The sequence below is a fragment of the Nyctereutes procyonoides genome, unplaced genomic scaffold (genome assembly GCF_905146905.1).
Source record: "Nyctereutes procyonoides isolate TBG_1078 unplaced genomic scaffold, NYPRO_anot_genome, whole genome shotgun sequence".
Lineage (NCBI taxonomy): Eukaryota > Metazoa > Chordata > Mammalia > Carnivora > Canidae > Nyctereutes > Nyctereutes procyonoides.
In genome coordinates, this window is record NW_026575035.1 from 9,686,357 (window position 1) to 9,705,356 (window position 19,000).

The 19,000-nt window shown below is 36.2% G+C and overlaps 1 protein-coding gene across 1 annotated transcript in view; it reads left to right on the plus strand.

Annotated features, from left to right (window-relative positions):
* Positions 1 to 18,577, plus strand: part of TRAM1 (translocation associated membrane protein 1) — a 34,200-nt gene extending 15,623 nt beyond the window's left edge. Inside the window, exons 7-11 of the mRNA XM_055318390.1 lie at positions 6,362 to 6,432; positions 6,539 to 6,643; positions 8,766 to 8,909; positions 9,267 to 9,427; positions 16,991 to 18,577. Coding sequence (XP_055174365.1) covers positions 6,362 to 6,432; positions 6,539 to 6,643; positions 8,766 to 8,909; positions 9,267 to 9,427; positions 16,991 to 17,064 — 555 coding nt within the window. The 3' untranslated portion in view covers positions 17,065 to 18,577. The remainder of the gene's footprint in view (positions 1 to 6,361; positions 6,433 to 6,538; positions 6,644 to 8,765; positions 8,910 to 9,266; positions 9,428 to 16,990) is intronic.
* The last annotated feature ends 423 nt before the right edge of the window (positions 18,578 to 19,000 follow it).

Sequence of the window (19,000 nt, forward strand, 5' to 3'; positions counted from 1 at the left end):
GGTTTATACCACCTCCTCCGTGCTCCCTTTTCCCTCTCTTCTCTCCGTGGGCTTCATTCACACTGATATCCTCTAACTTTATGATCCCAGCACATCAGTTCTTTTTCTGGGAATACCTTTAAATTAATCAAGCACTCTTACTCCGTTTTTCGAAGAAAGATTATATCTAAAATCCCCATACAGGAATACAGATAAAACAACTTTGGTCCTGAGTTAACAACTATTGAAGCTGGTTATGGCTACATGAGTATTCTTTATACTCTCTATTTGTTGGATATAAATTTACATTTTTCCACATTTAAAGCTCCCTTACTTTGAGAAGCTTCTCAGGATAGAAGTGTAATGTGACTAGTTCATCTCTGCCTTCTGCAAATTCCCACCTATTTCTATATGTATTGTAAATAGTTAATCCGTGAGTATAGGTACTTAATTTATTGCTGCTTTGTGTCTGTGTTTTTTGTGTCCTATGTGTCTGTCATCTTTATGTTATCTGCTATAATTAGAAGACAGCACCAAATTAGAGTTCATGTACTATGGTTTGAAAGTTCTTTTTATGTTGATTTCTTTTTCAAGTGGAATGTTTTTCTAGTTAAGTTGATTATAAGGATTATGATGAAGATCCATAAAACCTTTGGCTTAGAACTGTGTTAAGATTCTTAGGTTCACAGTTTCCAGAAGCCCTTCCATATTCAGTAAGCAGCTAATGTGAACCACCAATGTCCTACAACTGCACTGTCCAAAACAGAAGCCACTAGCCTCATTTAAAGTAATTACAATTAGGGATCCCTGTGTGGCGCAGCGGTTTGGCGCCTGCCTTTGGCCCAGGGCGCGATCCTGGAGACCCGGGATTGAATCCCACGTCGGGCTCCCGGTGCATGAAGCCTGCTTCTCCCTCTGCCTGTGTCTCTGCCTCTCTCTCTCTCTGTGTGACTATCATAAATAAATTTTTAAAAAATTAAAGTAATTACAATTAAAAAAACCAGAAAGTTCTGTTGGGCAGTATTACTGAGAACATCATAGTTTCTTAATGTGCCATAACTCAAATATTTAAAGCTTTTCTTCATGTACATACTTGTATACGCCTAGACAGTACCTCTGGGCTCATTATTAATCTTTATGTCTCTGTCTTATTCATTGACCATGTAAATAAAGAAGGACATTTCAAAGTAATTGTTCATTTTAGTTTTCAAAGTTCTTTCTTTATCAATTCCTGCCAGATGGCATTTCTCCAGAAATGCAATCTAATTTTTATGGAATAATTTGCATAACTTAGAACTTAACTGAAACTATTTTTAACACCTACATATGACAGTCGAAAGTAACTGTTTCAAGTAATTAACATAATTTGAAAGTAACAGCTGCATATGTGTTAAACAGTTTCTTAAAATTTACTCTATGAAAATTATTTTTGGAGGAACTCTACTGGAAGAAACTAGTCCAGTGATTGTTTTGAACTGATTCTACAGAAAAATGAAGAAAGAAAGGAACACTATTGTTAGTAGCAGTTCAAGAGGTGTGTTAGTCACAAACCAGTTTCTTTGAAGGAGAATATTTTAAATACATACAAATATATGCCTCAATATAAACATTACTCCATTTTGCCCATAAGAAGATTCACAAAGTAATTTCTTAGCCAACTTGCATATATGGGGTTTCGAGGAAGTCTCAATGAAATAGCCAAACACTTTATTTCTGATATTCAGTTTTCTTAGTTTAATTATACATGCATATAATTGCATATCATCTGAAGTTTTTTAAATTAGAAATAATGATTTTTCCTCTTCCTACTTCATGAAAGTTATATTCATACTTTCCACATGCAACTTTGTTGTTCATATCTGTCATTCATCTCTAGAGCCACTTTTGAATCCTCTAACTCAGTTTTTCCAAGTATATCATCTTCCCTCTACTGATTACTCTGTAGACCCTCTATAAGGACTTAGAAATCACATTGATTGAAGTTTTTAAGGCTGTGTATCTTACCCAAACATGTATTTCTTATTCAGAATAATCGATATGGATCCCTATTATGTAAGAGTTTTAAAAAGATTTAAATTTGAGATGGCTCCATCTGTGGTTTAGGGGAAAATTTTTGACATATATTTGGGCATATTTGTGATACTCCATTTAAAGTCAAGTTTTTTTAGTACAGTGTAATTAAAAGCATTTTCTTATAAGAATAGAAGTTTACTAAAGTATATGACTCACCTTTTTAATAAAAAGATGTTGGAATAACAACTGAAAATGTCACTTGGAGTTATTTATCATTTTAGAACTTACTTTGATTTAATGTACTATATTTACTAGATTTTCTATGAAAATGACAGAATTTTAAATCATCATTCCATGATTTCATTCTTATATTAATTATTTAAACATCATTAAGAATCTAAGACTTTGAAGGGAGCCTGGGTGGCTCACTCAGTTAAGTGTCTGCTTTTGGCTCACATCAGGATCCGAGGATCCTGGGATGGAACCCCGCATTGGGCTCCTTGCTCAATGGGGAGCCTGCTTCTCCCTCTCCCTCCACTTCCCTCTCCCTCTGCCTGCTGCTCCCCCTGCTTATGCTCTTTCTCTCTGTGTCAAGTATTTCATCAAAGTTTTATATTTTTTTTTAAGATTTTATTTATTTATCTGAGGGTATATGCATGAGCAGGTTGAGGGAGAGGAGCAAGCAGACTCACTGCTAAGTGTGGAGCCTGATGTGGGGCTCGATCTCACAACCTTGAGATCATAATCTCAGCCAAAACCAAGAATCTGCTGCTTAACTAACTTAGCCACCCAGATGCCCCTAAAATTTGATAAAGCCTTTCTAATAACACATTTTTATTATGTATTTTTTTCCATTCAAGTATACAAGAAGTTTGTTAATCTTTATTTTTTATTTATTTTTGAGAGAGAGAGAGACCATGGAGGGGTGGTAAAGAGGGACAAGCAGAATGCAGAGCCCCATGTGGGGTCAATATCCTGACACTGAGGTTATGACCTGAGCCGAAACCAAGAGTCAGATGCTTAACTGACTGAAACCACCCAGATGCCCCAAGCAAGCTTTTGAAGTAGTTTCTAAAGCTTTCCAAAGTACAAAGTATTAAGAAATATCTTTCTAAATAATATTCCCTTCAGTTATATACAAATCGACCAATGTCTCTAAAGCAATGTTTGTACACTCAAAGCCTAACTCAAGAAAAAGTAAAAATAAATGAATGACAGAGAGGAATATAGTACTACAGGGAGTGATGGAGCTTATTGTGAACTGGAGAACACACTCTACATTAAAGGCGTTCCCATATTCTTTTAAGATTACAGAGGTAATGGGGATGATATAGCATAATTTTTTAAATGAGAAATTTTATCTAAATTTCATTTAGAAAATGGCTGTAATGGCACCCCTGTTCTAAACCAGACTCATGACATTCTCTTATCCTTGTGGGGTTACAGCCCCACAGGCAAGATGCTTATGTCTCAGAGGCCAACAACAACTTCCCTAGCACCATGGTCTCCAGTTACACATTTCCCTTGGGAATGAGAAACAGAGGCAGCTGGGTGAAACTTGGCCATCTGAATTCACTGACCATATCACAGATCCCAGTTCCGGAGTCAGCATGCCATTCAAGAGCAGTGGTCACTCTTTTTAAATCTAGTGTCTAGGTAAATAAAAAAGAGGCTGGGAGAAAGCTGTTTTTGGTTTCTTTTTCTTTTTTTTTTTTTTTTTCATGAGAGACACAGAGCAAGAGAGAGAGAGGCAGAGACACAGGCAGAGGGAGAAGCAGGCCCCATTCAGGGAGCCCGATGTGGGACTCAATCCCGGATCTCCAGGATCACACCCCAGGCTGCAGGTGGCACCAAACCACTGCGCCACCAGGGCTGCCCTGTTTTTGGTTTCTCAAGACATTTTCACACATCATCCTACAATTTTATTGTGTAAATAAACATTTTCTATCAGGAACCAGAAATGAGGTTTTGCCTATTTGTTTGTTTGAAGATTAATGAACTGCAGGTCACCTGGGTGGCTTAAGTCAGTTAAGTGTCCCACTCTTGGTTTTGGATCTCAGGGTTCAGGGATCAAGCCCCTCATCAGGCTGTGTGCTCAGTGCAGAGTCTGCTTGAGATTCTCTCCTCCCTCTTTTCTTCCCCTCACTCGCATGCATACTCTCTCTTCTGGAATAAATAAATAAAATCTTTTAAAAAGCCATTTCTAGGTATTTGATGCTTATGAAGATATAAGCTGGGGTGATGAGGGACGCCTGGGTGGCTCAGCGGTTGAGCGTCTCACTCAGGGTGTGATCCTGGAGTCCCAGGATCGAGTCCCACATCAGGCTCCCTGCATGGAGCCTGCTTGTTTGTGCCTCTGCCTCTCTCTTTCTCTCTCTCTCTGTCTCTCATGAATAAATAAAATCTTAAAAAAAAAAAAAAAGCTGGTGATGTTATTTTACTCTTCATTACTGACTCGATTGTCAACAAGAGCAAGGCTAAAATGCAGAGTTGAACCTGAAGTTAAAGAACCTTCAACATCACCTTCCCTAATTAGATTGAGATTTAAGAACAAAAGATATAAGAGAAGCAGAATAGTTTTCAGAAATGTAGATTGTATTTTATAATAGTGTTTTTAGATTTGCCAGAAAGGGAAGAAATAGGCAGCTTAGGTTCTCTACTAAATGATATATTTTTAAAATTTGTGTTTTTCCTTTAAAATTAATTTTTAATCCCCCCAAGAAGTTATATTCTGTAAAAGTTTTTCCAGCAGTTATTCCAGCAAATTGGCTACATTGACTTAAACAAGTTTTTATGTAATAAAATGAGTTTAGTGTTGAGTCAGCAATTAAAAAACTATGAAGCTTTTGTTATAAGTATCAAGAGTTCCCTAATCTCTTTTTTCCTCAGAAGTGTGGAACATAGATTAACACATCTGAAGGAATATGGTAGTATTTCCTATAACATTCATTTACATGCTACTTTAATTTAAGATAGTTTATTTAAAATTATAGTTAAGTCTTTCGTTGTGTACTAAAATCATGTTGTACATTATGAATGATAAAAACACCACACTTTGGGAAACCTGTATATCATGTGTATATAGTGACACCTGTATTCATAGCATATGAAATTAAATTTATAACATTGTAGATGACCTGTTCTGAAATGATGGTAAGAACAGAAAAAGGTTCCCGTATGGTTGAACTTCAGCATGTTAGTCTTCACTCTGTTCTCCCTCTCTCCTTTTTTTTTTTTTTTTAAGATATTTATTTGAAAGAAAGAGCACATGAGCTGGGGGGAGGGGCAGTGGAAGAGGGAGAAGCAGACCGCCCAATGCAGGGCTTGGTCCCAGGACCCCACAATCATGACCTGAGATGAAGGCAGCCTCTTAACCAGCTGAACCATCCAGGTGCCCTCTCATTTTGTAAGGAGAAATATTTCATTGGAAGTTTGAAAATTATGTGGAGAGAATCTTAAGACAGCTAATTTTCAGAGATCCTTTCTCTCCCAATTGGAAGACAGCTATAAACTGGTATCGTATCTTAGGTTTTTTTCCCCTGAGAGTCCCCAAACAGTACCATATATAGTACTATTCAACTGTTTTATGTTTTACCTTTCTAACACTTGATCTTTGTACCATTCTTACTAGAGAAGAATTTTTTTAAGCTTTATTTATTCATGAGATAACAGAGAGAGCAGCAGAGACACAGGCAGAGGGAGAAGTAGGCTCTTCACAGGAGCCTGATGCGGGGCTCGATCCCAGATCCTGGGATCACCACCTGAGCCCGAGGCAGCCCCCCAATCACTGAGCCATCCGGGCATCCTGAGAAGAATTTTCAATTTCAAAACTATAATTATAAAATCTCTACTCTTCCTCTGAAGATTTGGAGAAGTAACTCTACAGAAAAGTAGACGTAGTAGAGGGCCAAAAGAGACCTGTACTCAGCTGTACTAGATTCCAGAGATGAGTTTAGTGACGTTCCAAAGGAATGCATTTCAGTCCACTTGATATCAACCCTCTGTTTAAAAATTGGAATTAGCAGCTGTAGTACACGAATAGTACTAACCAGGCTTAATATAGCCTTATACTATATATATGTCAGGCTACTATAACTATGTCCCTTATATACATGGAACACAGCAAAAACCAGAGCAGAAATGAGATGTATACACATTTCATAAATGAACAAGTTTATTGAGTTTAACACTCAGTTTTTACAAACATTTGTGACTGTAACTCAAGATGAAAAACAAGGTTTTACATCATAATCTAATGTATATATGTGTGTGTGAAATCTGTAATAAAATTTTTATGAAACAGTACAATGTGCTGTACACGGAAGTGTTTCAGCCTGTTTTAATCTATAATGCATCTCTCTATTTACAGGAAGATATTCCTCGTCAGCTTGTCTACATTGGTCTTTACCTCTTTCACATTGCCGGGGCTTATCTTTTAAAGTGAGTTGGGCTTTTGCTTGGATATATAAATGGACTGGGTAGATATTGTGTCAGTCTATGTTAATTGATAATTAACCTTTACATTTTAAATATGTTCTTTTAACAGCTTGAATCATCTAGGACTTGTTCTTCTGGTGCTACATTATTTTGTTGAATTTCTTTTCCATATTTCCCGCCTGTTTTATTTTAGTGATGAAAAGTATCAGAAAGGGTAAGTTGTTTAGCCATTCTCTTTGTTGTATAATTAAAATCAGTCTGTGTTGCCAAGGACTGTGCTATTGCCAAGGTCTATGCTGGGGGCAATTACATCATTCTGTGAGCTGTTAGTAGTAGCTTTAAATTTTTTTTTAAGATTGTATTTATTGAGAGAGAGAACATGAGCAGAGGGGAAGGGCAAGAGGGAAAGGGAGAAGCCGACCCCCTGATGAGCATGGAGCCTGATGTAGGACTCGATCCCAGGACTATGAGATCATGACTTGAGCCAAAGGAAGATGCTCAGCTGAGCCACACAGGTGTCCCTTTTAGTAGTAGCTTTATTTTTTTTAAAAAAAGATTTTATCTATTCATGAGAGACACACAGAGAGAGGCAGAGACATAGGCAGAGGGAGAAGTAGGCTCCCTGCAGGGAGCCTGATGCAGGACTTAATCCCAGGACCCCAGGATTACAACCTGAGCCAAAGGCAGATGCTCAATCACTGAGCCACCTAGGTACCCAGTAGTAGGTTTAATTTAACGTGAAACAACTTCACAATTCAGGTGGGTATTTTATTCTCTAAATTGGAGTCTGATCTTAGGTAGAGATATGTTACATTGGAACATGTACTTTTAAAGGTTTTTTTGGATTTACTGTTCTATTATAATTGTCCTTTTGTTTAATGCCTGTTTTTATTTTGGAGGAAAAGTAATAGGGAAGTGACTAGAAGAATAGGGAAAGAAAAAAACAAAATAATATAATAGATTATATAGTCTAAAATATGCTAAAATATTTCTGTGGGAAAACTGGACTGAAAACAGAATTGGGGGATGCCTGTCAGCAGTTCAGCGCCGCCTTCTTGGCCCGGGCGTGATCCTGGAGTCCCGGGATCGAGTCCCATATCAGGCTTCCCGGATGGAGTCTGCTTCTCTCTCTGCCTATGTCTCTGCCTCTTTCTCTGTGTCTCTCCTGAATAAATAAATAAAAATATTTTAAAACAACAACAACAACAATAGAATTGGAGCAGTATGACTTGTAAAAAAAGAAAGAAAAAAGGTAAAACAAAGCGTATTAAGTAGGAATTGGGTGTCCTGTTCACATGACAGCTTTTGTTATGGCCAGTATTTTTCTTTTCTTTTTTTTTTTTTTAAATTTTTATTTATTTATGTTAGCCACAGAGAGAGAGAGAGAGGCAGAGACACAGGCAGAGGGAGAAGCAGGCTCCATGCACCAGGAGCCCGACGTGGGACTCGATCCCGGGTCTCCAGGATCGCGCCCTGGGCCAAAGGCAGGCGCCAAACCGCTGCGCCACCCAGGGATCCTGGCCAGCATTTTTCAAAATTGTTCTGTATACCAGTAGCTTTGAGGATCATTAATGATGGTTTTTGGGTTTTTTTTTTTTAAAGATTTTTATTTATTTATTGGGGATCCCCAGGTGGCTCAGAGGTTTAGCACCTGCCCAGGGCATGATCCTGGAGTCCCCATCGAGTCCCACATCGGGCTCCCTGCATGGAGCCTGCTTCTCCCTCTCCCTCTCCCTCTTCTCTCTCCCTCTCTCCCTCTCTCTCCTCTCTCTCTCTCTCTCTCTCTCTCTTTCTCTCTGTGTCTCTCATGAATAAATAAATAAAATCTTAAAAAAAAAAAAAAAAAGATGAGCCAGAGGCAGATGCTCAATCACTTAGCCACCCAGGCACCCCAATAGTTATATTTTGAAAAGGAGATTGGGGGTGCCTGGGTGACTCAATTGGTTAACCATCTGTCTTCACTCAGGTCATGATCCCATTGGGGAGCCCACTTCTCTCTCTCCCTGCCATTCCCAATTGCTTGTGCACATGCACGCTCTCTCACTGTCAAATAAATAAATAAAATCTTTAAAAAAATAGAATAAAAATAAAACAGATCAGCTAAACAAAAAATCAATTATTTCTTTACTTGACATCCTAAAATCTTATATAAGCTATGTTATGTATCTTCAAGAATGTGATATATAGCATATCCCAAACATTATACTTCAGGATCTTTTTTGCAGAATAATAAGAAATGTTTTAATACGCATTTACTTAATAGGAATCTGATCCTATTAGAATCTTTTCATATCTTTACAATTTAATCAATTTGATTTGGGACATTTTTCTTCCAGGTTTTCTCTGTGGGCAGTTCTGTTTGTTTTGGGAAGACTTCTGACTTTAATTCTTTCAGTACTCACTGTTGGCTTTGGTCTTGCAAGAGCAGAGAATCAGAAACTGGATTTCAGTGCTGGGAACTTCAATGTGTTAGCTGTAAGGTACAGTCAATTTAACATTTTTCTCACTTTTTACTGCTATATAATATATATTATCCATTTATGATGTAAATAAACTTTAAAAAATAGACAAATATGGGGGAACACTGTCATTGGATTTCAAACCTGCTGCAGTAGCACATGTCTCAGGTGAAATACTAAAGGATCTCTTTGAATTTAGAAATTAACCATTAATGAAATCATTGTTTATTAATGTAATCGTATCACCAGTGGGAATTTAGCACCAAGTTAATACTATCAATGCAGGATAGAATACCTCATTCAATGGCATTGCATTGCTCTAATATACTCTGTTTTGTTTTGTTTTTTTTTTTTCTTTTTAACCTTATTTATTCTCAGAATTGCTGTCCTGGCATCCATTTGCATTACCCAAGCATTCATGATGTGGAAGTTCATTAATTTTCAGCTTCGGAGGTGGAGGGAACATTCTACTTTTCAGGCACCAGTTGTGAAGAAGAAACCAACAGTGACTAAAGGCAGGTCTTCTAGAAAAGGAACAGGTTTGTATTCAGTCAGCAGCGGAAAAGCTGAAATAGAAAACATTTTTTAAAAAATGTTATGGGGCCTTATTCTAAACTTAATTTAAAATAATCAAAATTTAAAAATTAAAAAATTTTTATTAGAGCAATGAGCAGGGGGAGGAGCAGAGGGAGAGGGACAAGCAGACTCTGTGCTGAGTGCAGAGCCCAGCAAGGATTCAGTCTCTGAACCCTGAGATCATGACCTGAGCTGAAACCAAGAGTCAGAAGCTTAACCAGCTGAGCCACCCAGGTACCCCTAAAATCTTATAAAGAAAATGTTACTCTGTTTTTAGCAAAATCAGAGGCAACACAAAACTTATCCCATTTGACAGATGGTTGATTCCCTGGAGTCAGTTATTCCCCAAAAGCTGTCCCCAAAATTCTTTCTCCCAAGCTTTCCATTAGACCAATATATATTGGCCATTTTAGTAGTGAATAACTAACCTAGCAAGAAGTAGTTTGTGCTTTCAAGCATCTTACTCATATTCAAAAAACAAAACCTCTTTTTAGCCCCTTCCCATCTGCCTTTAGTCCCAAGTAGAACAGCTTTTTCTGTAACTTGATTGCTTGATCCTTCATTTCTGAACCTGCATCTAACCTCTTTTCTGTCTTGCTTTTAATTGAAAATACTTTGACATCGCAGTAATTTTTTCAACTTGTAGTTGGTGTTATACTTGAAATTGTAAAACAGAAGTTCCAGTTTTAAAAAATATATCAACTCTGATTTGCTCCTTAAAAGTCTTCATATTTGATAGTTTATGTCCTCTAGCCCTATCCTACTCAAGCTTGTCTCAGCAGTTCTTGGGCCTTTGCTCATTTCATATAAATTTTAGTACATCTTGGTCAATTTCCACCTCCTCCCCGCCAAAAAAAAATCATGCTGGGATTTTAGATTGGAATTACATCGAATCTGTAGATCATTTCAAGGAGAATTGAGCACTTTAGCCTATGAATATGGCATATATTTGCATTTGCCTAGATTAACTACTTTCAGTGATAATAACCACTTTGTTGGGATCTAAATCACATACCATACCATAAAGTTCACCCTTTAAAGTACATGTTTCAGTTTATTTATTTTCTGTCTCTGTGGATTGGCCTTTTCTGGACATGACATATATATATTGTGATCCTTTGTGACTGGTTTCTTTCATGCATGTACTTAAGGTTTATTCACGTTGTAGTAAATACCAATAGTTTATTCCTGTTTATATCCAAATACTTTTTCCATTGTGTAAATATACCAGATTATGTTTATCCACTTATTAGTTGATGGGTACTTGGGTTTCCACTGTTTAGCTAATATGAATAATGCTGCTGTAAACATTTATGTACAGCTTTTTGTTTGAACACCTGTTTTTGCTCTCTTGAGTATATACCTAGGAACAGTATGGTATGGCTAGGTCAAATGGTAACTGTATATTTAACATTTGCTGGGGAGCTGCTAAACTGACATCCAAAGTGGCTGCACCATTTTATATTCATTGTTTTTGCATATGATATCCAGTTGTCCCCTGCAGCATTTGTTGAGAAGACTAACCTTTCTCTGTTGAGTTACCCTGATATTCTCATTGAAAATCAGTTGATCAGCTGCTTACAGGGCGAATAAATAACTTGTTTTCAATGGGGAGAGGAATCATTTGATCAAAAAGTAGGAATTTAAAAAAAAAAGTAGGAATTTATTTTTGGACTCTCAGTTCTATTCTGTTAATCTCTATGCCTATTCTTATGCCAGTACCACATGGTCTTGATTACTGTTGCTTTCTAGTTGGTATTGAAATCAGGAAGTGTGAGTCCTCCATTTTGTTAGGTTTCTTCATGCTTTGGTTATTCTGGGTCCCTTGCACTTCCGCATGAATTTTAGGATCAGCTTGTCAATTTCTCCAAAAGCCAGCTGGGCTTTTCATATGGATTACTTTGAATCTGTCAAGAATCATAAATGTCCTTCCATTTATTTGGATTCTCCTTTCATTTCTTTTAGTTAAATTTTATAGTTATCAGTGTATAAGTCTTATACTTCTTTTTATTCCTAAGTATTTTATTCTTTTTTTGACGATATTCTAAATAGAATTATCTTTCTTAATTTCATTTTTGTATTGTTTATTGCCAATATATAGAAACACAATTGATTTTTCCATATTGATCTTTTGTCCTGCAACATTGCTGAACTTTTTATTTTTATTATTTAGTACTGGGGTTTTTTTAGTGGATTCCTTTGCATTTTCATGTCATCTGCAGATAGAAATAGTTTTACTTCCTCCTGTTTAATCTGGATGATTTTTATTTCATATTCTTGACAAATTGCCTTAGCTAGAGTCTCCAAAACAATGTTAAGTAGAAGTGGTAAGCGCAAACATCCTCATCTTCCCCTGATATTAGGAAAGCATCCATCTTTTACCATTAATGATGTTACCTGTGGGTTTTCGTGAGTGCCTTTATCACTTAAGGAAGTTCCCTTCTATTTCTAGTTTGTTAGTGTTTTTATCATGAGAGGATATTAGATTTTGTCGCTTGCACTTTCTGCATCTCCTGAGATCATCAGATAGTTCTTGTCCTACATATTATTGATATCATGTATTACTATTAGTTGATTTTTGAACATTAAGCCAACAATGGATTCCTGGGATAAATCCCATTTGGTCATGGTATATAATTCTCTTTAGATGTTTGATTTGGTTTGCTAGTATTTTATTGAGCATTTTTATATCTGTATTCATAATGGATATTGATGTGTATTTTTTTGTAATACATTTATTTTCAAATGTAAAACTAATCTAGCATTTCTGGCATAAATTCAAGTTGCTGATGATAATACATCATTTTTAGTAGATTGGTGTTTTCAGTATTTTGTTAGAATTTTTACACTTGTGTTCATATAGAAACTCGGCCTCCATTTAGCCTGTTTTTGTTTTTGCTGTATTCTCATCAGATCTTGGTATCAGGGTTATGGTGACTTTATAAAAAGTATTGAGCAATTTTATCCTTTGTGTGATGTCAGCATTATTTCTTACCTAAATGTTTAGAAGAATCTACCAGTGAAGCTACTTAGAATCTTCTCTAGGGTAGGATATTTACCTGTAGATTTACATTCTTTAATAGATAAGATTATTCAGATTTTTATTCTTTATTGTGTCTCTTCTGAAATGTGTTTTTCAAGGAATTTGTCCATTTCATCTAACTTCGCAAGTGTATTAGTAAAATTATTCATACTGCCCTCTTATTAATTTGTGTAGAACAGTGATACTTTATTTCATGTGTTGGTAATTTATGCCCTTCTGTCTCTTTTTGCCATCAGCCAAGAACTAACATTTATGGGCTTTTTTTCGTTGATTTTCTTAGTCGTATCATTGATTTCTGTTCCTATTTCCCTTTTTTTGGTCTTGATTTGCTGTTTTGTTATTTGTGGTTTACCTTCTTGAGATGGATCTTTACATCATTGATTTTCTGCCCATCTCATGAATTACTTGCAATTAAAGACAAACTTTCCCTTTCAGCAGTGCTTTAATTGAATTTCACAAATTCTGGTATGTCTTTTTCATTATCATTCAGTTCAGGATATTACAATTCCAATTTGATTTCTTCTTTGACCCATACATCATGTATTAATCCATTGTTTAATTTACAACTAACTACGTGGGCATTTTCTAGTTTTCTTTTTGTTCCTGAATTATTTCAATTCTTTGGAATTTGTTGAGACTTTCATTATGGCTCAGCCAGGTGTTCAGTTTTGGTAAATATTCTGTTTAGACTTCTAAAGTATGTGTTTTCTGGGCAGCCCTGGTGGCGCAGCAGTTTAGCACCACCTGCAGCCCAGGGCGTGATCCTGGAGACCTTGGATCGAGTCCCACATCCGGCTCTCTGCATGGAGCCTCCTTCTCCCTCTGCCAGTGTCTCTGCCCGCCCCCCTCTCTCTGTCTCTATGAATAAATAAATAATATCTTTATTTTTTTTAGTATGTGTTCTCTGAATCTGCTGGGCATTATGCTGTATATCAGGTCAGATTTGTTAGTTGTATTATTCAATTTTTTATATCTTTACTGATTTGGTATATGGAGTTCTGTTTGTTCAGTCAGTTATTGCAGGGATACCACATTTCCTTGTAGCTTATATAAGTTTTTGCTTTAAGGGGATCCCTGGGTGGCGCAGCGGTTTAGCGCCTGCCTTTGGCCCAGGGCACGATCCTGGAGACCCGGGATCGAATCCCACGTCGGGCTCCTGGTGCATGGAGCCTGCTTCTCCCTCTGCCTGTGTCTCTGCCTCTCTCTCTCTCTCTCTCTCTCTCTCTCTCTCTCTATCATAAATAAATAAAAATTTAAAAAAAAAAAAAGTTTTTGCTTTAAATATTTTGAACATGTATTATAGGTACATCTAAATCTAGGGTTACAAATTCCTGTTGAATTTGTCCTTTTCTCTTATAGAAAGTCCATCTTCATCTCTAGTAAATGTCTGAATTTAGCTACACCAACTTTTTTTTTTGGTAAAATGTTAAGATGTATCTTTTCTGTATTTCTCTACTTTAAACCTTTCTTTGGGGATCCCTGGGTGGCGCAGCGGTTTGGCGCCTGCCTTTGGCCCAGGGCACGATCCTGGAGACCCAGGATCGAATCCCACATCGGGCTCCCGGTGCATGGAGCCTGCTTCTCCCTCTGCCTATGTCTCTGCCTCTCTCTCTCTCTCTGTGTGTGTATGTAACTATCATAAATAAATAAAAATTTAAAAAAAATAAATAAACCTTTCTTTGTCTTCAAATGTAAATTGCATTTCTTTTAAGTAGTATATAATTGGATTTAATTGTTTTCATCCAATCTAATAATTATTGTCTTTGTTTTTTGGCAGTTATACTATGATGTGCCTGAGTATGATTTTCTTTGTATTTATCCTGTTCTCTGTCATGTAGAGCTTCCTGAATCTTGGCTTGGCTTCTTTCATCATTTTGGAAAATTCTTGACCATAATTTCTTCATATATTCTTTGTCACATTCTCTCTCTCCTTCTGGGACTCCAACATATGTGTTAAACTCTTATACCTGTCTTATATCTTTTCATGCCTTCTGCATTTTTCGTCCCTTCTTTCTAAATTTCAATCTAAGTATTTTTTCTGGTTCACTGATTTCTTTTGTTATGCCTAATCTGCTACTAAATTTATTTATTAAGTCTGTATTTTCGGTTACTATATTTTCCAGTTCTAGGATTAAAGATTTTAGTTATCTTGTGAAATTCTCCATCTGTTCATTTATTTATATTACTCATTGTTCTTTTAATGTCCCTGTTTAATAACTCCAGATATAGATCACCTGAGGATCTTTTTCTTTTCCTTCCTTTTCCTTCCCTTTCCTTCCTTTTCCTTCCCTTTCCTTTCCTTTTTCCTTTCCTTTTTCCTTTCCTTTCCTTAGTAAACACCTTTATTATATGAGTCAAAGAGAGGAGGGAGGAGGATTTACTGCTTTCTGGACCTTGATTCGTCAAATAGAACTCTAGCTTCTTGCCCTCTAGCACATAGCCATCTGCTCAGCCACACTACACTGGCCTGGTCTTCAAACAGTGCACACAAGAACTGCACCTCCAAAAAACTGTTGATTTTGGCATTCTTTTTTCTTTCATTATATTTCTTCTGAATTTTCTTTGATTCTTTTTTGTTTAAAATCTCTTCCTCCTTAGGAGTCAACTTAGCCCCCTTCTTGCAGCCCAGAGATAGTACATAGTGGGACGCATACCATAATACTGTGTGCTGTAATGAGCACAGTACAATTCCTTATCAGGGTCTTGGTGTGGACTAATTCATTGTTGGATGCTTTGTAGACAATATCTGATAATTCCTTTCTGGTACTTATAACACTCAGCCCTCAAGAGAAGTTCCCCACATCCAGCCTCAAGGCAGGGTATTTCTTCTTGCCTCCCCAGATTGGGCCTGTGTGTATGTGGTAGAGCATCCTAGCTCATACATGTGCTTCTTGTAGTAGAGCTTTCTCTTGCCCCTCATCTTGCAGGGCTTGTACCACTTGTCTCAATAGATGCTCGTCACTTGGTGCTGCTGAAAAGAGCAAAGATCTATTCCTGATATATTACTTTCTTAGCTTTTAGTCATTTGGTCTTGCTTTCTGGAATACCTGGTAATTTTTCATTGAATACTAGACACTTAATGTAAAAATGTATATAGGTCCTAGTGACTTTATAGAGGCTCTGGATTGAATATTGGTAGATCCTTCTGTCCTGTCAAAGCTTATCTATTTCTAGTTTGCCCTCATTCCTAGAAAGTCAGCCATTAGTACAGTCTGCCTTCTCTGACTGTAGATTCAAATTTTTTTCTTCCTGTCTTTATGAAACTAATCAGTACTCTGTTTAGCTTTGTACTTGCATAGGAGTTGCTTTCTGTTTAATTTCTCTGAGTCTTGCTTCATGCGTGCACATTCAAATAATTGGCAAATACCTTATGGGAGAATACACAGCAGCCTTGGGTTGTTTTTTTCCCTTCAAACAGCCATTTTTGTATTTCAACTTCGATTGATATTCTTGAAGGCAAGATTAGTCTGACATTAGCTATAAATCAATCAATTGATCAATAGATAGGTATCTCCATCATAACTTGAAGAAGGCAGCCATATAACACTCCTAAACATAAGAGTTTTCCTAAACACTGACTTTATTATGTCTTGTAAGGAAACATATCCCCAAAAACTTTGTTTCCAGACAAATGAGAAAAGATTGTTTATTGCTACCAAAAGCACTGCTCTTAAGACTATTTTAAAATTCTTATAATTGTTTTTTAAAGTATTCTGTCTTCTGCCACTTTTTTCTGCTTTCAGTAGTAATGCTTTATTTTTAATTGAGATGTAATTAATACATTGTTGTTGTTTTTAATTTACTACTAGGGATCCCTGGGTGGCTCAGCAGTTTAGCATCTGCCTTCATCCCAGGGCGTGATCCTAGAATCCCAGGATTGAGTCCCGCGTCAGGCTCCCTGCATGGAGCCTGCTTCTCCCTCTGCCTGTGTCTCTGCCTCTCTCTTAATCTGTCATAAATAAATAAATAAATAAATAAATAAGTAAGTAAGTAAGTAAGTAAGTAAGTAAGTAAATTTCCTTCCTTCCTTCCTTCCTTCCTTCCTTCCTTCCTTCCTTCCGCCCGCACCTGGGTGGCTCAGTCGGTTAAGCACCTGACTCTTGGTTTCAGCTCAGGTCATGATCTCGTGTTTGTGAGATTGAGCCCCACATTGGGCTCTGTGCTCAGTGCAGAGTCCGCCTCAGATTCTTTCTCCCTCTGTCCTGCCTATGTCCCCCTCCCCCCCCCATCTCAAATAAATAAATAAATAAAATCTTTTAAAATTTGCTACTTTTAGTTCATTGTGTTTAACATGTTACCAGATTTTATGATTGGTTAAATACTGGTAAAGATTAATTACTGCTAAATAAGTTTTACCTAAGGGTATTCAGATATTTATTAGATTTTTAAACTTACTTTTCTGAAGGTACTTTTATGTATAAAGATGTTATTAATTTGGATTTCTTTATTAAAGACAGTAACACTGATTCTTTTCTCTTTTCAGAAAATGGTGTAAATGGAACAGTAACTTCAAATGGAGCTGACTCTCCCCGTAATAGAAAAGAGAAATCTTCATAATGAATTATAATCTAATTGATTAATGTCCCCAAAGAAATCTGCTTTTTACTATATCTTTCAGCACTAGAGATTTTTTCTGTCCTTGAAAATACAGTTTGTGCTCTTTGATTCTTGCTATTGTACTGTTGTTTCATGCATTTTTTTAAAGGGCATTTGAGGGAAGGATGATTACTATGAGTGAGAAAAATATTTTAGCTTAGACTAAGCTACCTGCCTTCAAAATAGTTTAGGGACCACCACCATATTTTATTTTGTTTTTTATCTTTGAACGTTTTTCTAATGATTTGGAGAGATAACTATTTACAAAAATTCTACATAACAGTGATAAAATTTCTTGCTCTCACCAATTTTTTATATTAGCAAGATGGCCTCTTCCAGCAAGGTCATATTTTTTAAGTTATCTTTCAGGGTAAAATGGAAATACTATACAGTTGGAAGTCAAACTTTAATATGTTTTCAGTGTTCTCTAATTTTTAGGAATTTTTGTAGTCTTTACACCTGGGAAAAAAGATTTGTAAATTCACTATAATAATTGTGTGCTTTATTTTATAGGTAATGGTTGTTAATGTTACATCCCCATTTAAAAAACAACAACAACATACTATTGGTTACAATGTGTGGAGAGTTAATTGCCATATATATTGAATCAAAAATATATGAACATAAAAGTACCTGTGAAGTAAAATCCTTTCTTGTGCATTTTCAACACTTGTAAACTGAAAATCAGAAAATTAAATATTTACTATTAAGAAGCAAATATGACTATAGCCCTTTTTGATATGTTTATTAATAATGATTCTTAATGGGGCTTATAAGGTCGATATGCACAGCATCTTAGAAAAATATTGTTTAACCTGCAAACCCTTTTTAAAAATAATACCTACTTAATTTATATCTATAAAAGAATGTTGGGTAATTATATTTGGAAACATTTACTGCACTAATCTTAAAGAAATTGAAAATTCAGTTGGATAAATAGTCTTACAAAAGACAGTGCTTTATGTTATAACTATAGCTTTGGTCCCATCTTTAATTGAGAAGCATTTATCTGTATAAAACATATTTTTGGATAAATATATATATATATATATTTGTATCTCTACAGAAAGGCTCTAAAAAAACATTTGAGTAAAACATTTGGTTCCCTTTTCTATAATTATCCTTAAAAATTCTTATAGCTATATTTGGTTTTTTTGTTGTCTTCACAGTACCTATACTGCTCCTTTTGGTGTTCACATCTTGTTCTCCATTTCTCACTTTTGTCACCAGCTCATGTTTGTGCCATTTTTAGTATAAAAGTTGCAGGCTTGTTAGGTCTGCAGTTTAATAAGTTGCCATGCTGCTAGAAAGTTGTGCTTTCTATTTCCAGCTGTTTACTTACTTCCTGGAAAAAGTAGTAGCTCTCTGTAGCATCATGGAGTTTCAGTGGAACCAAATTTTTGCCAATAAAAACTGGCATTATATTGAACTATACATTGAGAAATCAATCAAAATAAAATTTTTACTTTCACAAGCTGTATCCTGGACGTTTTCTTTATTGTTGGCAAGTTTTTATGCTGTTTAAGATTTAATCTCATTAAAATGTACCATGTTTAAAGAGCATACTCTTGATAGACCTTGAGAACAGCCTTTCCCGGGACGCCTGGGTGGCTCAGTGGTTGAGCATCTGCCTTTGGCTCAGGGTGTGACCCCGGAGTCCCAGGATCAAGTCCCACATCGGGCTCCCTGCATGGAGCCTGCTTCTCCCTCTGCCTGTGTCTCTACCTCTCTCTCTCTGTGTGTGTCTCATGAATAAATAAATGAAATCTTTAAAAAAAATAAAGAACAGCCTTTCCAAACAAAAGTATTCTGCAAAAAAAAAGAGGATTAGTTTCATATAATTTATGAGAGCTGTTGAGAGAAAAATGGTTAGTAACCAAATTTAGAGACTACTGAG